This window comes from Trichechus manatus, unplaced genomic scaffold (assembly GCF_000243295.1).
Source record: "Trichechus manatus latirostris isolate Lorelei unplaced genomic scaffold, TriManLat1.0 scaffold00191, whole genome shotgun sequence".
Lineage (NCBI taxonomy): Eukaryota > Metazoa > Chordata > Mammalia > Sirenia > Trichechidae > Trichechus > Trichechus manatus.
This window is the reverse complement of record NW_004444127.1, coordinates 2,854,186-2,880,783: the sequence shown is the minus strand read 5'-3', so window position 1 is coordinate 2,880,783 and position 26,598 is coordinate 2,854,186. Positions and strand designations below refer to the sequence as shown.

Genomic DNA, 26,598 nt, shown 5'->3' with positions numbered 1-26,598 from the left:
ATGACTCTTAGAGTTTCTTCATTCTTTTGAATTCTTTTGTCTGATTTTTCCTCAAATAAGTTGGCGTCCAGAGCTTTATCTTCAGTGTCACTAATTCTAACTTCTACTGCCTCAATTCTGCTCCTATGACTTTCTATTGAATTGTCTAATTCTGAAATTTTATTGTTAATCTTCTGGATTTCTGATTGCTGTCTCTCTATGGATTCTTACAGCCTATTAAATTTGGCATTATGGTTTTGAATAACTTTTTTAAATTCCGCTACTAGTATGTCTGTATGTTGCCTGGCTGTTTCTGCACTCTGTTGATTTTCCTTTCTTATTTCTAGAAGAGTTCTGTATATTAATCTTCTGTATTCTGTCTCTGGTAATTCCAAGAAGTTCTCTTCTTCCAGAGAATTTATTGATTCTTTATTTTGGGACCTTGCTGACGCCATCATGGACTGCCTCTTTCTTTATGTGACTTGATATTGACTCTTGTCTCCGAACCATCAATAATTTATTATAATTTTATTTTGTGTTTGCTTAGTGAGACCTAGCTTCTTATTTTGTTTTGTTTTGATATGCCCAGATAGGCTGCTCATGTGCACTAGTTTGATTTTTGACACCTTTTGATCTCTAACGTCCTGTCACCAGGTAGTTGGTTCTGTAACTAAGTATGTGCCCGCTGGAGTTCGTTAAAATTTCCTTTATGGAATTGGTTCGGGTGTGCAAGCAGTCGATCTCCAAGTGTGTGATGCAGGCTCTCACCCCCAGTCTTAGAGAGGCATGGGTGATTGGTGCAGGCACTGGACTCTGACGGTGGTAGGGGATCACACGCTGAGCCAGGCAGGGGGGCGACCGCTGCCCCTGAGAGTCTGAAAGAAAAGTGTGTCCCTATTCTCTAGGGTGAATAGGTAGGTGAGTTTTACAGCCGGGCTAAAAGCGTCCCACTATGTTGGCTGCAAAGACTCTAGGGCACCACTTTTTCTTGAACTCCTGAAGCAGGTGACTAGGCACTTTAGGAACTATCACCAGTCCTCAAGACCCTGCTGCTGATCGATAAAAGTGCCTACTTGAGGAGCAGGGCTGTTTTGAGGATCACAAATCTGCCTTTTCACAGCTGAAGCAGTTGAAGTTAAACTTCAGATGTTTGCCCTGTTGTACTGTGGGAGTGAGGGCTAACGCTGTTGAGATGGGTCCCCACAAGTCTATACAGGGGTGTATGGCACTCAGAGTCTGCGGACCCCTGATTTCTATGGCCAGCAAAGGAGTTGTGCCGACCCTGTGTTCCTGGCCTAGGGGAGCCAGCAGCTTATTTGTTCCCTCTCCAAGGACAGGAGAATGGGTCAGGGCACCTTTTGGGATCTATTTCTGGCCCAGTAGACTCCTGGTGCAGAGCGGGGAAGGAAGCAGTAAAAGGAAGAGAGGTTTTTCCCAAATCCAGTGCAGAGCGCAGAGGTAGGCGGTAAAAGGGAGAGAGGTTTTTCCCAAATCCAGTGCAGAGTGCAGAGGTAGCAGGTAAAAGGGAGAGAGGTTTTTCCCAAATCCAGTGCAGAGTGCAGAGGTAGCAGGTAAAAGGGAGAGAGGTTTTTCCCAAATGGGCTTTTTTTTTTTTAACTCGCCGCAAAAGGGTGTGCGCATGTACTTATCCTAGCCTCTTGGGAGCTGCTCTTCACTGGTTCGGAGTGTCCAAGCAGAATCTCTGTTGTCGGATCTCTCTCGATGTGTAAACTACTTCTCGAGCGTGCGCACAGTACAGCTGTTTGCCTGCTTCACCGCGGCCCAGCGTGGCTGTGTCTCTGCTGTGTTGCCGCCGCAGCTCTAGCGCTCCTCACCTCTTCCAAACGGTCTTCCGCTCCGGTATGAATCAGATGGATTTCTTAACCTTGCCTTGTTCAGGGCTGCCAGATGTTCATATAGAATCAAATCACTTGTTTTTCTAGGTCTTTGTTGTAAGAGGGATATACGAAGCGTCTAACTAGTCTGCCATGTTGACCACGCCTCCCTGTACTGAATTCTTAATGGTGTCTTCTTTGAACTCAGTCAAGGGTACTTCTGTGACATTCTTTTAGGAATCTAGAATTAAGGGTTGTCTTCCATTTTTCAGTGATAAAATCACTTCAGAGTTGGTGTCTAAGATTGGTGACAAGAATTGGAAGATCAGGAAAGAAGGCTTAGATGAAGTAGCAAGCATTATCAATGAAGCAAAATTTATCCAGCCGAATATAGGTGAACTTCCAACTGCCTTGAAGGGTCGACTCAATGATTCAAATAAAATCTTGGTATGTAGTGTATATGCCTGTTTTTTTTTGTTTGTTTGTTTTGTTTTGTTTTTCCCCTCAGGTGTTCCTTTTCAATGCAACCTTCACTAGCAAAAAATGGGGCGTCACTTTATTTGCTTTGAACTACAGATAGCTTCCTTTAATTCCTTAAGTGTACCTCAAGGTATGTTTGTGGAAGGAAGGCTTATTAATCAGATTTCATGAGTCTCAGAATTTGCTTTTTACAGGAACCAAACCCGTTGCTGTCAAGTTGATTCTGACCCATAGCGACCCCATAGGACAGAATAGAACTGCCCCATACGGTTTCTAAGGCTGTAAATCTTTATGGGAGCAGACTGCCATATCTTTCTCTCCCAGAGTGGCTGGTGGGTTCAGACTGCTGACCTTTTGGTTAGCAGCTGAGCACTATAACCATTGCACCACCAGGGCTCCTTTTTTACAGGAATCCAGTATTAAGTATCCTTATATAAAATCTCTTACAATACACATAAACATGCTTAATTTCTAATTTTTATATTGTTGAGTCAGGGTTTTCTTACACCAGGCTTTAACTTAGCTTAAAATTATAAAGCAGTATAATCGTCAGTCTAAAATTTCTAGTAATCCAGTTTTATGAACTGATAAAAGGAGAGGCCATGGTTAAAAAATTATTTCTAAGCCAATAAAAATAGCATCATAATGATTTGATTTTCCTCCCTGTTATACTATACTGACTGTATAGTAGCAGACTTGCAAAACTTTGAACACAGCTCACTTGTGGTTTGAACCTAAAGTGTTGACTCTTGCCACTCAGGTGCAGCAGACATTGAATATCCTCCAGCAATTGGCAGTAGCCATGGGCCCAAACATCAGGCAACATGTGAAGAACTTGGGCATCCCTATCATCACAGTCCTTGGAGACAGCAAGGTAAACCTGACTCTGCACAGCTCCGTTCTGGAATAAGCCAGCCACATTCTTGGACTAAGAATAATTCTGTTTTCTAGAGCACATGTAAAGAGTTCATGTGCTTTATAAAGAAGAGAATTTTAGGGGGAAAATAGTAAACCTTTTTACTTCCCAGGCAGTGTTGAGGTATCCAGATATATCAGCTTTGTGACCCTTAGATGAGTTATTTATTTCCTCTAGGGCTCAGTTTCTTTATCCGTGAAATTTACAGAATTAAATGAGAGTCTGTATGTAAAGTACAATGTACTGTGCCTTCTCACATAGTATGCACTCAGTAAAATGTTGCTTTTTTAATTTTTTACCACCTAATCACTGTAACAAGTATTTCTGTAAAGAGTCTGAATAAATGTATGAACTTAGGAGTCATGAGTTTATTTTCTACTTTTTCCCCTGAACTACTAGCATGAGATCTTCTAGCAGTTCAGTAAGATCTTCGTGGTTTCACAGTCCTGGGATTAGTGTCATTGCAGATTTCAAGCCTTTTATATTTAGCCCTAAATTAAATATTTGAATGTGTACTTTTTTTGTAATTCATTTAATTTGAGGAATTGGGGTATTTTAATATTTTTTGTCTCAATAAATCCTTCTGATTGAATGAATGCAAATTAATATAAAAACATAACATATTTTCAGTTGAATTATCAGCAGTTTCAGTCTTAACAGTTACAGGGTTTCTGACATATAGAATTACAATCTTTAGCATATAGTCATGGACATATGAACCCATAGAGATTCAGGAAAGAAAATCTTAAGAGTTCATTCCTTTGACATCATTTTTTATGCCCAGTTCATTGTTTTGCCTAATTAACGGAATCCAGTATGTTTACATTTGAGGTTTATGTTTCTACCTTACTCTGAAGTTTTAGTATAACCAGAGAATTTGATTCTGAGATAAGTTTTTCACCCCTACCTTCCAAACCATAGTTGATATTTTTGTTAACTCCTTCTCCTGTAAGAACAATGTTCGAGCTGCTGCCCTAGCGACTGTGAATGCTTGGGCTGAACAGACTGGCATGAAGGAATGGCTGGAGGGAGAAGATCTTTCTGAAGAGCTCAAAAAGGAAAATCCTTTCTTGAGACAAGAGGTTAGTACTATTAATAATCATATATGCTTTACTCATGTCTTTTACCTTTACAAGTGCTTAAGCCTGCCTGATATATATGTATGGTGAGAAGAGTTTTGTTATAAAACAGTTAATAAAATTAAACCAGATTTCTGGAGTGTTTGTGTTCAGTGCTTTTTCTTCTTTTCTTCCCCCCACTAAGCTTCTTCAACAAACTTTTAGACTAGCCTTTTTGTGAAATCTTTTCTTGAATTCTTAATTGGTAAAATAGAGGTTTCACTCAGAATATAAAAATAAATGCAAAATTCAACATTCAAAAATTCATCAGTGTTAATCTACCATATCAGTAGGCTAAAGAAGAAAAATCATATGATCGTTTCATTTGACGCAGAAAAAGCATTTGACAAAATCTTTCATGATAAAAAATTCTCAGCAAGTTAGGAATGAGGAATTACCTCAACTTGATAAAGAGCATCTACAAAAAACCTACAGCTAACATACTTAAGGATGAAAGACTAAATGCTTTGCCCCTAAGATTGGAAACAAAGCATGGATGTCCATTCACCATGATACTGGAATTTCAAATCACTGCAGACAGGCAAGAAAGAGAAATGAAAAGCATACATTTAGAAAGGAATAAAACTTCCCTAATTGCAGATGAAAATGATTTCATAGAAAATACAAAGGAATCTACAAATAAACTCCTAGAACTAATAAGTTCAGCAAGGTTGCAGGATACAAGGTCAACACACAAAAATCAATCACATTTCTTTATACTACAGTGAACATGTGGAAACTAAAATTAAAAATGTAATACCATTTACAATCACTCCAAAGAAAATTAAATCCTTAGGTATACACTAACAAAACAAATACAGAATATATATGCTGAAAATTACAAAATGTTGAAACAAAGAAGACATAAATAAATAGACATGCTGTGTTCATAGATTAGAAGACTCAACATAGTAGAAATGTCAGTTCTTGCCAAATTGATCTGTAGGTTTAATGCAATTCCTATCAAAATTCCAGCAAGATTTTTTATAGACATAGACAAGCTTATTCTAAAATTTATGTAGAAAAGTACAAGAGTTAGAATAGCTAAAACAGTCTTAACAAGAATAAAGTGGGAAAAATTACTCTACCAGATAATAAAACCAAAAACCCATTGCCATAGAGTTGATTTTGACTCATGGAGACCCCATGTGTGTCAGAGTAGAACTGTACTCCATAGGGTTTTCAATGGCTGTAATTTTACAGAAGTAGATTGCCAGGCCTTTCTTCCCTACCAGATATTAAGACTTACTGTATTGCTATAGTAATCAAAACACTTTAGCCTTGGTGGAGAGATAGACGTGAATCAGAGGAACAGGAGAACCCAGAAATAGACCCACACAAATATGATCAACTAATTTTTGACAAAGCTACAAAAGCAGTTCAATGGAGGAAGGATAGCCTTTTTAATAAATCATTCTGAAGTGTTTGGACATCTGTAGACCAAAAAATGAATCTTGAGTTCAAAATGGATCATGAACTTAAATATAAAACATAAAACTATAGAACTTTTTAAAAAAATAGAAAATCTTCGGAACTTAGGGCTAGGCAAAGAATTCTTAGATTTAATATTGAAAGCACAGTTCATAAAAGGAAATTGGGCTTCATCAAAATTAAAAACTTTTATTCTGCAAAAGACCATGTGAAGAGAATGAATAATTGGAAACTCTGTATCTGATAAAGAATTAGTATCTGGAATACATAAAGAGCTCTCAAAACTCAACAGTAAAAAAAACAATTAGAAAATGGACTAAAGATATGAACAGACATTTCACTGAAAAGGATATACAGATGGCAAGTAAGCACATGAAAGATGTTAAACAGCTTTAGCCATTAGAGAATACAAATTAAAACTACAACGAGATACCATTACATACCTGTCAGAATGGCAGAAATTAAGAGTGAGAATGTGGAGAAACTGGAGCACTTATAAGTTGCTAGTGGGAATGTAAAATTGTACAGCCACTCCAGAAAACAGTTTGAGAGTTTCTTATAGAACTAAACATGCAGTTACCATATGACTCAGCAGTTGCAGCTCTTGGGTATTTAACCCAGAAAATGAAAACTTATGTCTACACAAAAATCTGTACATGAATGTTCTTAGCTTTATTTGTAATAGCCAAAAACTGGAAGCAGTCTAGATGGCCTTCAACAGGTGAATGGTCAAACTATTGTACATCCATACTATGGAATACTATTCAGCAATAAAAAGGAGTGAATTATTGATACATATGACACCTGAGATAACTTCCAGGGAATTATGCTATGTGACAGTAGCCAATCCCAAAAGGTCATATACTGTTATGATTCCATTTATATATCATGTTTGAAACAACAAAGTTTTAGAAATGGGGAACAGATTAGTAACTGCCAGGGATTAGGGATGTGGCGGAGAGGAAAGGATGTGGGTATGGTTATAAATGGGCAACATGAGATTCTTTTGATGGAGCTGTTCAGTATCTTGACTGAGGTGGTGGATGTACTAATGTACACGTGATGAAATTGTATAGAGCTAAATACAGACAGACATACACGAATGAGCACAAGTAAAAGTAGAGAAAGCTAAGTAAGATGGATTGAATCAATTCAATATCCTGGTTCTGATAATGGTACTATAGTTTTGTAAAATGCTAGTATTGGTGAAAACTGGGTAAAGGTTACATGAGATCTCTCTGAATTTCTTCATAATTGCATGTGAATCTATAATCTCAATGATTTCAATTAAAAAAGGAATACAAATATGAATTGTTTTAGAGATGCAGAGAAAAACTGTTGGTATAAGATGAAAACAGAAGTCTTGGAGAATTAGTCTTTTGATTAAATAAACGTTCTGAGTCTTTAAAAAAACAAAAACCAAACCCGACACCATCAAGTTGATTCCGACTCATAGTGACCCTATAGAACAGATTAGAACTGCCCCATAGGGTTTCCAAGACTGTAATCTTGTACCAAAGAAAGATGCCTTTGAGTTATGATGTTGGTGAAGAATATTGATATACCATAGACTGCCAAAAGAACAAGCAAATCTGTCTTGGAAGAAGTACAGCCAGAATGCTTCTTAGAAGTTAGGATGGCCAGACTTCATCTCACGTGCTTTGGGCATCTTATCAGGAAGGGCCAGTCCCTGGAGAAGGACACCATGCTTGGTAAAGTAGAGGTCAGTGAAAATGAGGCAGCCCATCAACAAGATGGATTGACACAGTGGCTGTAACACTGGTCTCAAACGTAGCAACAATTGTGAGGATGGTGCAGGACTGGGCAGTGTTTCGTTCTGTTGTACATAGGGTTGCTGTGAGTCGGAACTGACTTGACAACAGTGCAGACTTTTACAGAAGCAGACTGTCACATCTTTGTCCTGTAGAGCAACTGGTGGGTTTCAACTGCCAGCCTTTCAGTTAGCAGCTGAGCTACTTAACAACTGCGCCATCAGAGCTCCCCTTTGGGTCTTTACTAGCTTGAATATTTCTTCTCACCTTAAAAAAAAGAGAAGTGAAAGCTTTCCATCTTGAAAATTCATTAAGAACCATTAAAGCTTTAAAATTTAATGCCTAAATATGATCCAAAGAACAAAGAACTGTGTCCTTAAAGATGGTTGTCAGCTTTGCATATATTATTTAAATATGGCACAGTTCTTGAGCAATGAAAATTATTGAATCTATATGGGAAGGAGGTAGTGTGAGAGCTAACTTGCCGCAGTGTTTGGGACTGGATAAAGTCATTAAGCCTAAGATCATAAATAACAACAGTTTCTACTTGAAGTATGTAACTAATCTTTATTTCTTTTGGCAGCTTCTGGGCTGGCTAGCTGAGAAACTACCCACTCTTCGTTCCACCCCCACAGACCTTATCCTTTGTGTTCCTCATCTCTACTCCTGTCTAGAGGACCGCAATGGAGATGTGCGAAAGAAGGCCCAAGATGCCTTACCATTCTTCATGATGCATTTAGGATATGAGAAGATGGCCAAGGCTACTGGCAAACTAAAGGTACTACTTGTTGTTTTTGTTGTTGTTGCATGCCATTAGAAAAATACTGAACATGGTTTATATAAGCAAAAGATCATATTACCCCTCTATGAGTTCCAACTTGAATTCCTGATGAAAGCAAAAATAAAATATTTAGCAGTGTAGAACCTCTGAAGAATCTACTGACTCCTCAAGGGTGAAAATTCTGACCTTCTAGAGTGATAACTAATTTAGTGTGACATCATAATGTGTGTTACTTCTCTTGCACCCTGTGCTGCCTGCCTTACTTCATTAGTATTTTAAAACTAGAAGCTCAATCATTTGTTTGACAGCAGATCTGTTAGTAAACATAGTATGAGTGTATCATTTATGTGATCTCTCGTTTCTTATGTTATATTGTCTCCCTAGCCAACTTCTAAAGATCAGGTATTGGCCATGCTAGATAAAGCCAAAGCTAATATGCCAGCTAAACCAGCACCTGCTAAAGCAACTTCCAAACCAGTGGGAGGATCAGCTCCTGCCAAATTCCAGCCTGCATCAGGTAACTATCTTGAGAGGGTTAAAGGGGAAGGGAATAGCCCTAAGTAATTCTGTAAAGAAATCCAGCCTTCATTTTTCATCACATTTCCTCACAGCCTAGATTCCAAGCCCTCCCTCTCTCCTTCACCTCCTTTCACAAACATTTGTTGAGTACCTATTTTATGCTAGGAACTATGCTAAAGGTACAAAGATGATTAATTTGGTTTCCAAGTCCAAAAAGGAGTCTTCAGTGAGTAGCACATTGAAATATTCCAGAAAGCTAGTGATATCCTGTTTTTTAAAGTTTCCACAACCATTTTCTGCTATTAGATATTGTAATTGGAAAGATACTTGGGACCACCTAGTCGCTATGAGTTGGAATCAACTTGACAGCAACGGGTTGTTGTTTGTTTTGTTTAGCTTAATATATCCTTTATTAACACATGAGGAAACAAAGAAATGAAGTGACTTGCTCAAAGTCAAACAGCCAGTTGGTGCATGAACCAGCATTGAATTCCACTTACTTGTTTACAAATGAGTTCTCCTTCCACTACACTTGGCTGTTTATCTATTCTAATATTTATTAATCTTCTCTAAGGGAAAATTTTATTTTTATTGTACTTTAGATGAAGGTTTACAGGACAAACTAGCTTCTCATTAAACAATTAGTACACGTATTGTTTTGTGTCATTGGTTGCCAACCCCATGTCATGTCAACACTCTCCCCTTCTCAACCTTGGGTTCCCCGTTACCAGCTTTCTTGTCCCCTCCTGAGTTCTCATCCCTGCCCCTGGGCTGGTGTGCCCATTTAGTCTCGTTTTGTTTTATGAGCCTGTCTAATCTTTGGCTGAAGCGTGAACCTCAGGAATGACTTCATTACTGAGCGAAAAGGGTGTCCGGGGACCATACTCTCGGGGTTTCTCCAGTCTCTGTCAGACCAGTAAGTCTGATCTTTTTTTTTATGAGTTAGAATTTTGTTCTACATTTTTTTCCATCTCTGCCCGGGACCCTCTATTGTGATCCCTGTCAGAGCAGTCAGTGGTGGTAGCCAGGCACCATCTAGTTGTGCTGCACTCGGTCTGGTGGAGGCTGTGGTAGTTGTGGTCCATTAGTCCTTTGGACTGATCTTTCCCTTGTGTCCTTGGTTTTCTTCATCCTCCCTTGCTCCAGGTGGGGTGGGACCAGTGGAGTATCTTAGATGGCCGTTCACAAGCTTTTAAGACCCCAGACGCTACCCACCAAAGTAGAATGTAGAACATTAAGGGAAAATTCTTAATTCCTTCTCCCTGGTGTTAAAATTCCATAATGTATAAATAGAACACTAACCTGGAAACTTTTCTCTTCTAAAATTATCATTACTTAAACAAAACAATATTCTTCTCTTTAGTGGGATGTAAATTGTTGATGTTATAATGTTAGAAATTTTACATGTATAAAACTTTTGATATCAAAGCATATATTCAGTTATAACATTTATTGGAATCTTGCTATATAGTAGATACTGAGTATCAAACACGAAAGATACCTTCTATCTTCTACCCTTAGGAAATGACACTCTAGCAAAAATATTTTTTTTAAACTGCTATTTAGAAAATTGTTTTAAAACTACAGTTAAATATTTGTAAAAGAGATGTATGTTTTCTGAATGAATTTCTTAAAGTTATGCTTAAAAAGGAAGTCAGGGAGAAAAGAAGAGATTAGGAAGAAAATCCAACTGAACACACTATATAAATTTATAAATTTAAAACTGCAGGCTTTCTTATCATCATTATAGATTGAACCTGCCCAGAACAGAGTGATATTATTTAGAGCTTTTATTTATACTACATGCTTTTTTTCTCAAAGCACCTGTTGAAGATTCTGTTTCCAGCTCTGTAGAACCCAAACCTGATCCCAAAAAGGCCAAAACTCTAGGAGTTTCCTCTAAAGCAAAGGTATGTTAACACTGCATATTTAGATGGAAAGTTGCTTTAAGTGTGTTTTACTACATTGACACATTCTGTTAGTAAAAATATAATATATGAAAGAACATTACCACCCCTGATATTACCAAATTATAAGTTTGTATACAAGTGTTCTGTAGCTCATAAGGCCCCAAACCATACATCCTGTCCTCAAGAGGTGCTGTTATGGTTTCTGTCATGCAAATCTTTTGGGGGAAATTTGCAGTAAAGAGAGAGAAATTCTTATGTATCTTTGTCAGAATAAACACTTCAGACTAATTCTGATTTGAGGAAAGAGAGGTAATCAACTTCCTTCAAATTTGGCACTTAAGTCCTCATACTAGATGTTCTGATTAGTCTACAAGGAAATACTTTTTTGTCCCCACACCACTGTAACTTTCTTTGACGTATCACTCATCCTTTCAACATCTGTTCACAGTTGGATAATTTAAAGATACAGGTTGAAGTATTCAGCTTTAAAGGTCTCCACTTTGTATTCTTTCATTTAATTAAGTTTTTTAATCACAGCAAATTGTCTTCAGTTTCTATACCAAGATTCAGAGCTTGTCACTGTGTTCAGAGTATTGATTATTTAATACTTACAGAAGGAAAATTATAGAATTATGCAATTAGTTATAAATCTAATAGTAAATATAGAGAAAACTATTTCATTAACTGTGTGTAACTTATGAAAGTGTAGAGTAGAAACTGTTTAATCAGCCAGTGCGTTTATTATCACACCCGCATCATAGAATGGGCATTCTCTGGCCATTTCTTCTAAATATGACAATTATTTGTTTTTTGTATTTTTTTACGCACTTACGGTCTTTAACTTAGTGAATTAATTTAAATGGGTAATTATCTTCTAAACTATTCAGTGAAACTGTTATTTTCCTACTCTTCTTCCTGTCCTTACCCAAATTCAACAAGTCTTTATTATTTTGATCACAGATGCTTCAAACTCTGTTGTTAATGCCATATCTTTCTTTTTCAGTCTTTTGCAGTTTACAAAGCATTTTCACATACATTATTTCATATTTGTTTCGACTGAATGATTTCAGTGTCTGAACTAGAAAGAAAATTCTGACCAACTAGAAATAGTGAACTCTTGCTACATTTATAATCAAAATGATTGCAGTAATTCAATTCATATTTTACCTTAAACATAGGTACTGAGTGTTCACTGTATTCTTTCTGTTTGATACAAAGATTATAAATCTTGGATTATTTTTTTAAACCACTTTCATGACTCAGGTATTTAAAATGCTTCTTGCAACCTTCTCTAGAAGCAAGTTCAAAGCATCTCAGGTTATACTGATGTGATCGAGATACATTTAAATATGGAGAGAAACAAAAACTTTCTCAGCTAAATGACATGAAATGTTTAAATTCCATTCAGAATGTCATAAATATGGGTAGCTATATATAGTGTTGAAGATTTCAAGAAAGAAAAAAGTATACAATAAATAAAAATAGTCTGTGACCCAGACCAATGATAGATAATGGCAGTTTTTCCAGTTGCATTACATGCCACTACAACGACTAACCAACAGCTGCTTAAGAATCCTATTAGAAACATTTCTAGAGAACAGATAGCAAAACATATTATTATATGCAAGATTCTATGGAGCATCTGTTTCTCCATATAATGTATATTATATACATCATATAATGGAATATAATGTAGAGAGGCATCTCTGTTTTATATAGTGCCCTTTTACTGGGCAGCAACATCATATTCCCAAGAAGAAGTGACCTTGTTAATCAATCTTCCCTGAACCACGGTTGTAGAATACACAAGGAAAGAAAGTGCCAAGCAAAACAAGCTTAAAGGAGGATGATGACAAATCTGGTCCTATTTTTATTGTTGTTCCAAATGGGAAGGAGCAAAGGATGAAAGATGAAAAAGGATTGAAGGTAAGGAAAGTAAAAGAATCTTCAGGAGATTTTTGTTTGTTAGTTTTTTGTTAGTCAAGAATAGTTTTGCTGTTTGAAATTCAAATCACCGTGAAATAACTTGTGATTAACTGAATCTTTTGCTTGTGAATTATGTCTTATTGTTATCTCTAAGACAATTTTATGGCAGCATTAATTCTACAAAAGACTTTATCAAATGGAGCTATTGCCTATTGTTTCCTCCAAATAGATGGGAAGGATTGAGGTTTTTTTGTTTGTTTGTTTAATTTTTAGAATCAAAACTGTAAAGTGTTCATAGGTTTTTATCAACATACATGTGTAGTGGGCCCTTTCTTTAATGTTTCTTGTACCCCAATATCTTAAAAGGCAGATTTGATGATTATATGTATGACTAGTTCAGTCATCTCTCTTTTGTTGTTTTGGTTTTGTTAGGTAGTTTTAAATTTTTTTTTTCAAAATATGTGCATGATTCTAAAAAAAAAAAATCAACCAGTATAAAAAATACGGAGTGCATTGTGAAAAGCATGTCTCCCTCCTAGTCCAGTCTCCCTCCATAGAGACAGATATTATTACTAGTTTTTTGGTGTATTACTCCAGACATACTCATACATTTATAAACATATATGTGTAAATATATAGCCCTTCCTTTTACACGGATGGGAGCATGCCATATTCTTTGTTCTGTATCTTTTTTCTTTTAATGGTGTTTGAAAGATCTTAAAAATCATTTATTTGCATATATATATTTATGTAACATAGTTGTATATAATTTAGTGATATGCATAATATATAATATGCGTTATGTATATTATTCCTTTTATCGGTACATTGGTAAATGTCCAACTGATTATGTTGGATATTTAGGTTGTTCCTAGTCTTTCACTGTTACAAACTTTGTATGTAGGTCTTTGTGCACATATGCAAGTATATCTATTTAAATTCTCAGAATAGTATATACGTTTTTAATTTTGATACTTCAAACATTTCCTCTATTAAAGTTGTGCTAACAGTGTCCACTATGTTATACATTAATATATCATTGACTTTTCTAGTAAGAATTCCTAAAAATTCTATTCCTAGAAGATTTTCAGATTAAGTTTCCAGAAATATGACATCTTGAGAGTACATTTTGCATTCATCTGTAATTACAAGTGAATCACTTTGAATTAAAGAATATCTTATTAAATTGATCCTGCAGCTGTATTAAGTAGGCTTCTCTACCTTATTCCAGTTCACTACAGCACTGCTGACATACAGCTCCTTTTCACTCTTTGTCTTGTTTTTTCTTTTCAGGTGCTGAAGTGGAATTTTACTACTCCCCGGGATGAATACATTGAGCAACTGAAGATTCAGATGTCTAGCTGTGTGGCTAAATGGCTGCAAGATGAGATGTTTCACTCAGACTTTCAGCATCATAACAAAGCCCTAGCTGTCATGGTTGATGTAAGTTTACAGAAGATAAATATGCATGTACCTCAGGCATGTGAGAATACTGAGCCCTGTGAAATAATCAGAAGTTTGTACGATTTGAGAAGGAAATGAAATATACCATGTTCACTGTTTTTAGAACTGTCTTGGTTTTTGATCGAATGAGTGAACTATGTGTCTATATTTTTGGTCTTAAATGGAGGGTTAAAAATCTATCATTTTCTTTTGGGGCTCCAGTAAAATTAAAGAAGTACTTGTCTAGTAGAACTTAAGTTTTTATATAGTCTTATTTGTGGGGGTTTTGTTTTGTTTTAAGCACTTGGAGAGTGAAAAAGAAGGTGTCATTGGTTGCCTGGATCTTATCTTAAAGTGGCTTACCCTGCGGTTTTTTGACACCAATACAAGCGTCCTAATGAAAGCCCTAGAATATTTAAAATTACTCTTCACCCTGCTAAGTGAGGAGGAGTATCATCTTACTGAGAATGAAGCGTCTTCCTTCATCCCCTATCTCATCCTCAAGGTAATATATTGTTCTCACTCTGGAAAACTGCTCAAGCTCCCAGCTGACCTTAGTTTCTGTGCTTTTATTCCCTCTCTCATGTTCATTTATTGTTTGGTGATGCCTTCCACCTCTCATTCCCATGCCTCTATTCTTTAAGATATAGTAATGCGTGGGAGGAGAGCCATTTTGCTACTCAAAAAATGCCTCACTTAATCATTATTTTCCTTGTTGATTAGGTTGGAGAGCCAAAGGATGTCATTCGTAAAGATGTCCGTGCCATCCTGAACCGGATGTGCCTTGTCTACCCAGCCAGCAAGATGTTCCCTTTCATCATGGAAGGAACCAAATCGAAAAACTCTAAGCAGAGAGCAGGTGAAGCATCTAATTTAAATGGAGACATGGGTCTCCACAACAGTGACCCCTAAAAGAAAGTTGTAGAGATTGAACAAGAAAATTTGCTTAGAATCTGTGTAGTTGCTTCCAGCCTTCTGATTTGGACTGTGAGAGTGATGAGTTGCACACTGGTGGAACCAAAGTATCGGGTGATACAGGCGCCACTCAGTACTACCCTGGTGACGACATCATGTGCACAGGGGCCATCTGACTCACATGAACATTCCTTTCTTCCAGGAGCACTTACTATAATACCATTGTTTCATTGTGTGCTTTATAAGAAGGCAATAAACAAAAATTCTAGGAGAACCAGAAGAAGATTTTAGTCCTTTACTTATGCAAAGGAAAATTTATCTAGTAAAGATAGGTCTCTGCCAGATGTGTGCCAAGTCTGTCATTAATGTAGCCTTTCTCCCTCATCAGAGTGCCTGGAAGAGCTGGGGTGTCTGATCGAGTCCTATGGCATGAATGTTTGCCAACCAACCCCAGGAAAAGCCTTAAAGGAGATAGCTATTCACATAGGAGACCGTGACAATGCTGTACGCAATGCTGCACTCAACACCATTGTAACTGTGTACAATGTACATGGGGATCAGGTGTTCAAGCTGATTGGAAATGTGAGTGACTTTTTCTGAGCATTGTCAGCATGTTGTGAAAAGAACTCCAAGATCTCTTAGGTGTCAGGCTTTATGCCATCTCAACTATATCTAACTTTTTTTTTTACCACTTTTTATTAAACTCAACCTATCAATATGTCCTAGAATCCAGATAAACCTTTGAGGGTGCCTCTGATTGTTGTAGGACATTTAGACTTGTGTTTTACCAAAAAATAAAAGTTTCTTTTCTGAACATTCTACTCATAGTAGTTTCATCTTTAGAAAAAAGAACTAGCTCTTTTGGAATGAAGAGTCTTGAACTAAAGCCATGAGCCAGACTTTCCATGCTCTTTAGGTTCTGCTTCTGCTTATTTCCTTTGAGCCAGTCACTGTTGTGGCTAGACCTCAGTTCTTTACTCCAGTTACTTCTTAACATCTCCATATATTTACAATGTACTTAAATAGTTTTATTTGTATTATCTAATTAAATCCTTACTACAGCCAGTGAAGGAGATAAAGCAGATGAGCATTTTATAAGTGAACAAATTCCTTGCCCATAGTCACACAGTGGTGACAAAACAAAAAATGAGGAAGTATCCTTTAATTTTTTGACTTTGTAATTTGTAGTTATTAATAGTTTTCTCTTTTGTATTCTTCTTTCATATGTATTATTAGCAGTGGTTGATTTTAAAATATGGATAATATTTTGGAAGTAAAACTTATTCTAACATTGTCAGTTCAGTTTGCTTAGATATGAAAATGGATATTAATTCTTGAGTTCCCCAATTAGATTTTAAATCTCCTAATATTCTAGTAGAGGGATGTGTGAATAAGTTAAATGTGACCTCTTTTGACAGCTTTCTGAAAAGGATATGAGCATGCTCGAGGAAAGGATTAAGAGGTCAGCAAAGAGGCCCTCTGCTGCCCCAATAAAACAGGTGGAAGAGAAACCTCAGCGCACACAGAACATAAGCTCCAGTGCCAACATGCTGCGGAAGGGACCAGCTGAGGACATGTCCTCCAAGCTCAAGTATGTAAACGGAGAAAGTTGTCTGACAGTATCTTTGTGGACTTTGCCTTATGTGCTCAAAGCTTGTAACACAGTCTTGAGTTCTCGTATCCATTATCATGCATGACAGAGTGTCTGGGTAAATGGCTTATAATCAAACGTTTAATCCTTCAGTCTTCATTGTCTTTGTCTTTGTCTCAAAACCACTTCTAAATGGTCTTGTGCCTTCTTTCACTGCTTTTCCGTGGACAGAATTATGTATCGCACTTATAGGATGTAAGTACTGCCTGCTAACTTCTCATTAGCAGGGCTCTTGTATCTCTCTAACTTCTGCCTTGGATTCATCCCCTCTGGAGGGTGCCTGACTAGAGTTTATAACCAGGGTGGAGGATGTCCATAAGTATCCCATAAATCAAGCCTTCCACAAAAGCCCATTGGCTGGCAGACACATGGCAACTCAATGTCACGTGACTAAAATATTGTCACCTTTTTCCTTGTGTTGTATTTGGTTGTTCTTAGGTTCCTGTTCTTGAGATAAGCTAACTGAAATGCATGCAACCCAGAATTGGCTTAGGGACTCAAAATACTGCCTTCTATGCAGGACAGCTCTGTTTTAGCTTGTGTCATGAATATGATTTTAACCAATTTGAATTTGAAAACTGAATACCTATTGTTTGGATGTAATGCTTCTCTGACCTGCCAGGAGTGAATATTCCTGAACAGAGGTGACTGACTATCCCTCAAAGTATAAGATGTACTGAACACTGCATGGAATGATGCTCATGATTAGAAAAACTTAGACACTGGTTGATTTGGTGGAAAAGAACCAGTCAGTCTAGATTTTTCTTATATTTTTATCCATAAGAAATGAGCTTTGAGTCAATATAAGTATTATGTCTACATTATTAATTATTTTCTTCCCCATCTGGAACGATAATACAAGGGTTGTTGGCTTTAGTGAACTAAAGTGAATACTTGTAAGTCGGCAGGTAATGTAAGTACAAGTTATCTGCTCTCAGCATGGTCATGAACCAGTGATGTTGCCCACTGAAGGCAAGGACTTAAATCATTCAGGGGGGCTGAAACCAGAAGTTGAACATTTGTCTTGAAGCTTTGGGGTAACTGGCTGTGCTACTCTTGCCATTCAGTTAAGAAGTTTCTTTTAGTTCAGGAGCCTCCTTTGCTTCCTTTAGCCAAGCTCGAAGCATGAGTGGGCATCCTGAGGCAGCCCAGACGGTTCGCCGAGAATTCCAGCTGGATCTAGATGAGATTGAGAATGACAATGGTACAGTCCGATGTGAAATGCCAGAACTTGTCCAGCACAAACTGGATGACATTTTTGAACCGGTCCTTATTCCTGAACCCAAGTAAGTTAAAGTCTTTCATGTAAATATGAGTGGTTGATGTTCATCAGAGTGCATACATGAAAGAGCTCCCTGCTCGTCAAACAAAAACCAAACACGTTGACGTCAAGTCAGTTCCAACTCATAGCAACCTTACAGGACAGAGTAGAACTGTCCCATGGGGTTTCCAAAGCTGTAAATCTTTACAGAAGCAGACTGCCATATCTTTCTCCTGCAGAGCGGTTGGTGGGTTCAAACTGCTGACCTTTCGATTGGCAGCTGAACACTTAGCCACTGCACCACCAGGGATCCTTCTCTGCTGGTAGTGTGCAACTAAAACTTTTTAGAACTGATTACTATCTCACTATAGCAGTTCTGTGATAAGACCTTGCCTTAGTGGGGAGTTGGATAATTCCAACTTACCAGGATGTCTTGTAATCGAGATTGAATTTTTCCCTTTGCTCTGCTGTCTAGGATCCGGGCTGTTTCTCCACACTTCGATGACATGCATAGTAATACAGCATCTACAATCAATTTCATTATCTCCCAAGTAGCCAGTGGTGACATCAACACGAGCATCCAAGCTCTGACACAGGTAATGGGAGTGCTACCCCACAACAGTGATTCCATTGCTGAATGTAGAGGTTGTGAAGTAATGGGTTATACACTGATGGAATCACAATATTAGGGGATGCAGGCAACATTCAGTACCACCCTGATGAAAAAAATGCACAGGGACCACTCAGAGTCATCACTTGCAACAAGATACAGCTCTAATAAAGCCTCACATTTTTATAATTGCATTCATTCACCAGAGGATGGAGTAATAGCAGTGAGCAAGTAGGGGCCAACTGTCATGGAACTTCCTCAGGTTTTAGTAAACAGAGACAAATAAACAAGAAAATATCAGATAGTTGTAACTACTGTGTAAATATCACTAAAATGGAGGGAGAGAGACTGAGTAGTTACTTAGATTGAGTGGTTACAGAAAGGCTGAATGACAAGAATGTGCAGATCATTCCAAGTAGAAGGATCATATGAAAGCCTATATGCCTTGAGCAGAGTGGGCAAGGGAGAATGGTACAGAATGAGGTTTGAGGGTTATCCAGAGTTCAGATCATGTAGGGCTTTGAAAGCCTCAGGATAAGTTGTTTGGATTTTAAGTGTGATAGGAAGCCATTAGAGAATTTTAAGAAGCTACATATTTTAAAAAAACAAACAACTCCTCTTCCTCTGCTTCCCTCCCCTAATAATCCAGTCCTAAAGGCATTATGTTAGGTGGGGCAGAGCAAGGCAGGCATCCAGTTGTGGCAAGGAGGTGGGAGTATGGAGCCATAGTAGCTCAAAGTGAGGGACTCAGAGCCCACGCACTATGAGGAGGGCCTCCACGTGGGAGGGCAAAACAGAGTGGGGAATCAGAGCCCGTGCTCTGTGAGGAAGGCCTCTGCACAGGAGGGCTGATGTGGAGTGGGGAGTCAGCCCACATAGGATGAAGTGGATGTTCATACAGAGGAAGTATGAGCCCAAGGGGATGAGGAGGATGGCAAGATGCGAGATGGTTCAGATGGGGCGTCAGAGCTGAAGCAGAAGAGGTCATCTGCATTGGGGGTGGGGGGTTGGTAGCAGAGATGGGAGATTGCTTACATACATACAAAGATATTAGTCAAATAAATAAATATAATGAGGATAATGACACCCAGGTTTCTTACTGTTGGAGAAGGGAGTTACAAATAAGAAAGGGGTACAAAATAGAATGAAGTCTAGTGTTGGACCAGAATTAAATGCATCAGTATGAACTCCTGGTTTACAATATATAGAGAAATATAGATGTAAATGTGTGTGTATTTGTATACATATATATATATAAAATACATATAGGGGTATATAGGTGTATATATATGTAATATACATATATAGGTATATAATATACATATATTCTCTAGCACTTTCACTTAGAGGACTTGAAAACAGCAACACCCCAAAAGCTACTAGCATACCTAGTGTCCAGATATTTGTCTTATAAATACCATTTTCCACTAAAAGGAATAAGGGCTCCTTGGAAAAATGGCTGATTCCAGGGCTGAATCAGGGAAAGTACAAGATAAGCCTAGAACAGCTTGTTATGCAAAAATAGGCTCAAAAAATGATGGGGACATGTCAGAAGGACACAAAGGCCAACTGGAATGGACTCCCTGTATCTGAATGGGGGACAATTTGAGCATCAAAATAAATAATGATGGTAATGAGTTATAAATCAAATAAAATTAAGTAAATTCATCGAAGTCAATAAAATTTAATAAAATAGGAAACTACAAGTCCATGCACATATTAATTAAAACTTTTAAGAGAAATGGGATATTTACATAGTTCCTCTCTAAAAAATACCTAAATACAAAGAGTAATTGGAGAGTAGAGAAGTATCTTAGTTATCTAGTGCTGATTTAACAGAAATACCACAAGTAGGTGGCTTTAACAAACAAATTTATTTTCTCACAGGAGACTAGAAGTCCAGATTCAAGGTGCTGAATTCAGGGAAGGCTTTCTCTCTATGTTGGCTCTGAAGGAAGGTCCTTGTGTCGTTTAGCTTCTGCTTCCTGGTTCCTTAGAGATCTCCATGTGTCTTGGCATCTATCTTACCCCATCTATGTCTGTGCTCCCTTTTTTAATCTCTTTTTATATCTTAAAAGAGATTGACTCAAGATACACCCTACACTAGTCCTGCCTCATTAACGTAACAAAGACAACCCGTTCCCAGATGGGTTATAACCACAGGCATAGAGGTTAGGATTTACAACACATATTTTGGGGAGACATAATTCAATCCATAACAAGAAGCCTAGTAGACACCATCTTAAGTGATCAAAGTGAACATCATGAATAATGGGACAAAATGAAATCATGTGCCACCCGATAGGATTCAGTGAAAAGGATTCAGCGTCACTCTGATGATGATCCTGCTAACAATATGTAACCTGAATCTAATCATGAAGAAACATCAGAAAAATGCAAATTAAAGAACATTTTACAAAGTAACTGGTCTATACCCTTCAAAAGTGTCAAGGAAAGACTGAGGAACTGTTCCAGACTGAAGAGACACTAAAGAGAAAGTGAACTAAATGCGGTACATGATTCTAGAATGAATGGTCTTTTGCTATAAAGGACATAATGGAGGTAAATGGAGATCATTAGAAATAAGGCAAGAAACCCAGAACCTAAAGAGAAGACACAGTTTTAGGTCTTATAAAATTGTTAAGATTTTTAGTTTGGAGAAAGTTACCATATACTGCCAGTAAACAGGTGATATAATGTGAAATATATTTGTAACACATATGATAAAAGATTAATAGCTACAGTAAATACAGCTCTTATAAACTCTTTGAGAAAGAAAACCCAGTAGAGAAATGACCAAAGACTATGAAAAGACAAATCACAGAAGATATCCAAATGACCTTACAAAACTTGAAAAGATGTTCAACTCCCTCGCCTACACTCACACACAAATGCAAATTAAAGTAAAACAAGGAATCACTTTTAAGTCATCAGATTGGCAAAAAGTAATGATACAGATACTGGGAAAATAGTACTCTTATACAGTAAATGTAGAGATGTGAGTTATTAGTTCCTTTATTGTTTTAGAAAGCAACATAGCAATATTTATTGTAATTAAAATGCTTTACCCTTCAGACTAAACAGTTATTCTCGTAGGACTCTTTTAGGAATAAAAACGTGTGTGTGTATGTGTATATATCTATGTATGTGTGTGTATATACACATACTGCTGCAAAAAATCTCTTGTAAAGTGTTGAAAAGCAAAGGTGTCATTTCGAGGACTAAAGTGCGCCTGACCCAAGCCATCATATTTTCAGTCGCCTCATACGCATGCGAAAGCTGGGCAGTGAACAAGCAAGACCGAAGAAGAATCGATGCCTTTGAATTATGATGTTGGCGAAGAATATTGAATATAGCAGGGACTACCAGAAGAACAAACAAGTCTGTCTTGAAAGAAGTACAAGCAGAATGCTCCTTCGAAGCAAGGATGGCGAGACTTCATCTCACATACTTTGGACATGTTATCAGGAGAGACTAGTCCCTGGAGAAGGACATCATGCTTGGTAAGGTAGAGGGGTCAGCAAAAAAGAGGAACACCCTCAACGAGATGGACTGACACAGAGGCTGCAACAAAGGGCTGAAACATAGCAACGGTTGTGAGGATGGCACAGGACCGGGCAGTGTTTCGTTCTGTTGTACATAGGGCTGCTATGAGTCAGAACTGACTCAACAGCACCTAACAACAACAACAACAACATATATATATACACACTCACATATATATACATACACAAAGATGTTTATTGTAACATTTCTAGTGAACAAAAACTAGAAACACACTGAAAGTTCATCAATAAGGGAATGATTGAATAAATTTTGGTATGTGCATATATGAACTATTACGTAGTCTTTAAAAATTAGGACTGCTCCTGTAGACTTTAGGGATTTTCATAATTTTCTGTTGCGTGAAAGGCTAGATGCAGAGAAGTATATATAGTGTAGCCCTCTTCTACAATAAGACAATGTCCCAAACCTGGACCCTAAATATGTGTGCATATGTGGTTGTATATGATTCTGTGAGCATGAAAGAATATGTGTCAGGTTGTTAATGTTCATAACCTTGGAAAAAGGTGGGGAGTAAGCCACAAAAAAAAAAAAAAAACCAAACCCCTTGCCATCAAGTTGATTCCAACTCATAGCGACCCAATAGGACAGAGTAGAACTGACCCGTAGGGTTTCCAAGGCTGTAAATCTTTTCAGAAACAGACTGCTGCATCTTCCTCCTCCAGAGCAGCTAGTGGATTCAAACCACTGACCTTTCACTTAGCAGCCGAGCACCTAACCACTGCACCACCAGGGTTCCTCAGGGAAACAGCAGTCAAGAAATCAGACAGTGTATCACATTGGGCAAATCTGCAAAAGACCTCTTTAAACTGTTAAAAAGCAAAGATGTCACTTTGACAACTGAAGTGCACCTAACCCAAGCCTTCATATTTTCAGTCGCCTCATATGCATGCAAAAGCTGGACAGTGAATAAGGAAGATTGAAGAATTGTTGCATTTGAATTATGGTGTTGGGGAAGAGTACTGAATATACCATGGACTGCCAGAAGAACAAACAAATCTGTCTCGGAAGAAGTACAGCCAGAATGCTCCTTTACGTACTTTGGACATGTTATCAGGAGGGACTAGTCCCTGGAGAAGGACATCATGCTTGGTAAAGTAGAATGTCAGCAAAAGAGAGCAAAACCCTCAAGGAGATGGATTGACATAGTGGCTGCAACAGTGGGCTGAAACATAGCAATGTTTGTGAGGATGACGCAGGACCAGGCAGTGTTTCGTTTTGTCGTACATAGGGTTGCTTAGAGTTGGAACCAACTTGACGGTACCTAACAGCAACTACTTTTTTTTTTTATGGTGTCCATGTTGAAACAAGGTCTAAAGGTCTAAAGCATTGTTAAATGGGCCGTTATATAAAATTGTGTGTGCGCTTATGGGGTGTACATGCATAAAGAGATCAATTAAAGGACCACTGGCTTCCATAGTTCCAGGGGCACCATTCACATTGTACTATATACAAATGCCACCTCTTGGAACATGGGCTATGGTGTAAAATTTGGTGTCCCCTGCAGTTGTGCATTGTGGCGGCCCCACATGAGAGCGTGGTCACTCACTGAAGATTGATCATGGTTGTCTCGGTGTTATTTATGTAATCCTAAAAATAAAACTATTTTTTTACTATAGTGAATAGGAGTTTTTTCCCCCATAGTAACATGTTATCATTAATGACAATCAATGTACTAAACCAAAAAGAGCACTGGACCAGGATGTGGGAGATCTGAGTTTCATGTTGGACTCTGTATTCTGATCTTTGTGAACCTCACTGTCCTCATCTAGTAAATGGAGATCTTAATATCAGCCCTGTCTACCTTACACAGCTGTTGGGATGATCAAATAAGATAATGGGTATAAAGGCACTCTTATAAATTGAACGTTTAAGCATACGGATTATTGGAATAGGATCTGTGACTGATTCACCTAACAGTATCTTACTCAGTAAGTATTTGTTGAATGATTGAATCCCGAAGGACTAGTTATTTATATGTAAAGTGACTGGGTTTTTTTTCCCAGCTAATATATTAGAAGAGCTTTGCTAATAAATATTTTTACAGAGAAGTTCTTGCAATGTCTTCCTGCTACTTAGAAGTATGAAGCTTGGAAAATACATCTTGGATTTTTTGTTACCAGATCGACGAGGTCCTGAGACAGGAAGACAAAGCCGAAGCTATGTCTGGCCATATTGATCAGTTTCTGATAGCCACGTTCATGCAGCTAAGACTCATCTACAACACACACATGGCAGATGAGAAATTGGAGAAGGATGAGATCATCAAGTTGTATAGCTGTATCATTGGCAACATGATTTCGGTAAGAGCACCTCTGCAGACTGAGCTTCCCTCCAGTCCCTCATCCCACCCAAGGTCTAAAGCCCAAGTCAGTGCAGATGTTCCAGTGAATCTTATGCCACTTGGTAGAATTTTACATGCATGGTATAGCAAGCCACTGACTACTTCCATTGGATATTGGACTATACTCAAGCTTACCTTATTATTAGGATATAAAGTAGACTGCTTCAGACTACCTAGAATTCTGCTTCCTGCCAGTTTCTTCATCAGGCATGGTGGGCCCTGGCTGGCTTTACACGGATACATGTGCTCACATTAGAAATATTTTATAAACTAAGGAGACACATCAGTTAATTTTGGTTATTACTGGAGGCTTTAGGGAATTGTGTTGATTTTTATTTTTTCTCAATATTCTGAATTTTTTTTTATGCAATTAAATGTTTTTAGAGTATGCCACCCACAAGTGACAATAGCAACTTGAAAGATAGGAAGTTTAGGGGGCAGTGAGTTTATGTTAATGTAGGAGGAACAGTTCAGAAAAGGAGGATGAGAATGGTTGCCCAACTTGAATGTAATCTGTGTCACTGAATTGTACATGTACATGTAGAAATTATTGAATTGGTGTATGTTGGTGTATTTTCTGCTCTGTATATTCTCAACAACAAGAAATAAATTATTAAAAAAAAAGAATACGCCACCTATGTTTATCTTATAATAACTATAATAACTCCCTATATTGAGTTTTATACCTCCCTAACACAGTTGTGCCTGGGTAGCTGTTTCAGATAGAGAGCCTAGCCCGGGAGGCCTCCACTGGAGTCTTGAAGGACCTTATGCATGGCCTCATCACCTTAATGCTGGATTCTCGAATTGAAGATCTAGAGGAAGGACACCAGGTGATTCGCTCTGTGAACCTCTTGGTGGTGAAGGTTCTGGAGAAATCAGACCAGACCAACATCCTGAGGTAAATCTGTTCTATCACCATTAGAGCCTGGAACAGACTCCCTTGTCTACACCTAGAGACCAGAAAGTCAGTAGATCAGTTGTAACTTTACATCTGCCTAATAAGTTGATTCTTTACTCTTCTTCTCCTTATGGACCAAAGGTATTCCAGCCTGAGACAATAGCTAAATCTGGTAACAACTTAGTAAGCCATCCAATATCATGAGTTTTCTAGAATAGGACTGTAAACTTTTAATTTCCTTTCAATTACTCATTTTAGGTAGAATGCAGGTTTGAAACTTACGCTGTTGTGTTGGTTCTTTTTTTTTCAGTGCTCTACTTGTTTTACTCCAAGACAGTCTGCTAGCAACAGCAAGTTCTCCCAAATTCTCGGAGCTTGTTATGAAGGTGAAATTGAAATGACTTGATCTCGTTTCTTTCTAAGATGCAGTCACTTTGTTGAAGTGGGGAGAGAAGAGTTAGAGCTAAGGCGTAGAAACAAAGCAGCCAAGACCCACTTGGAAAATTAGTTGGTGTTCAATTTTCCCTTTCTCTAACTTATGCCCTGAGTTCATGCCTAAAAAATTCCTGAATAATATTGGCCTCAAAAGTGAAAAAGAGCTAGTTTGTAAATATCTTGCCAATTCTCCTAGAATCAAAAGGCAAGAAGTTTGAAATGCAACCCTAGAAGTTAATGCCCTTTTTTGAGACAAATTTCATTTCTGTGTAGAAAAACGATGTGTATAGCCCTATAATATTTTCATCTGTTTGATGGAAGACTCCTATTAAGCATATTAAGCTGGTACAATTGTAAAGCAATCAGCTGCTAACCAACAGGCCAGAGGTTTGAACTTACCAGCGGCTCCACAGGAGAATAGACCTGGCAATCTGATCTTGTACAGATTACAGCCTAGGAAACCCTACGGGGCAGTTCTGCTCTGTCTTTATAGGGTTGCTATGAGTCAGCATTGACTTGATGGCACAGAACAACAACATGACATTGTAATACTGTTACTCACTATAACAGTGTGAGATATTTTGTCTCCTAAGGTTAGGTTTGATTATGCAATCTACGCTCAGGTACCAAGAACACCCAGTATAGAAGTTCCACGTCTTTATAATTATCTAAGGCCCTTGTATCAGGGTGGGGGGTGCATAGGAGCGAGGAATGTAGATGGATAACTTGTCTCCTCAGTCAGTGACATGGTCAAAGTGGTTTAGCAGCTGAGCTTTAAAGACATGATGTTCCACATTTACATCCCTG

General features: G+C 37.9%; 1 protein-coding gene and 2 non-coding genes across 3 annotated transcripts in view; all 3 read left to right on the top strand.

Annotated features, from left to right (window-relative positions):
* Positions 1-26,598, top strand: part of CKAP5 (cytoskeleton associated protein 5) — a 93,705-nt gene that overhangs the window by 59,741 nt on the left and 7,366 nt on the right. The window contains exons 22-38 of the mRNA XM_004387677.1: positions 2,087-2,261; positions 3,055-3,168; positions 4,164-4,292; positions 8,115-8,309; positions 8,697-8,829; positions 10,653-10,741; positions 12,542-12,667; positions 13,961-14,110; positions 14,412-14,615; positions 14,834-14,969; positions 15,414-15,607; positions 16,444-16,616; positions 17,789-17,962; positions 18,413-18,533; positions 24,235-24,414; positions 25,169-25,356; positions 25,667-25,742. Of these exons, the coding sequence (XP_004387734.1) occupies positions 2,087-2,261; positions 3,055-3,168; positions 4,164-4,292; positions 8,115-8,309; positions 8,697-8,829; positions 10,653-10,741; positions 12,542-12,667; positions 13,961-14,110; positions 14,412-14,615; positions 14,834-14,969; positions 15,414-15,607; positions 16,444-16,616; positions 17,789-17,962; positions 18,413-18,533; positions 24,235-24,414; positions 25,169-25,356; positions 25,667-25,742 (2,557 nt within the window). The remainder of the gene's footprint in view (positions 1-2,086; positions 2,262-3,054; positions 3,169-4,163; positions 4,293-8,114; positions 8,310-8,696; positions 8,830-10,652; positions 10,742-12,541; positions 12,668-13,960; positions 14,111-14,411; positions 14,616-14,833; positions 14,970-15,413; positions 15,608-16,443; positions 16,617-17,788; positions 17,963-18,412; positions 18,534-24,234; positions 24,415-25,168; positions 25,357-25,666; positions 25,743-26,598) is intronic.
* On the top strand, positions 15,097-15,207 carry LOC111822671 (small nucleolar RNA SNORD67). Its single transcript, XR_002825812.1, has one exon. It is a non-coding gene; the product is annotated as a small nucleolar RNA SNORD67 (small nucleolar RNA).
* Positions 18,585-18,683, top strand: LOC111822672 (small nucleolar RNA SNORD67). Its single transcript, XR_002825813.1, has one exon. It is a non-coding gene; the product is annotated as a small nucleolar RNA SNORD67 (small nucleolar RNA).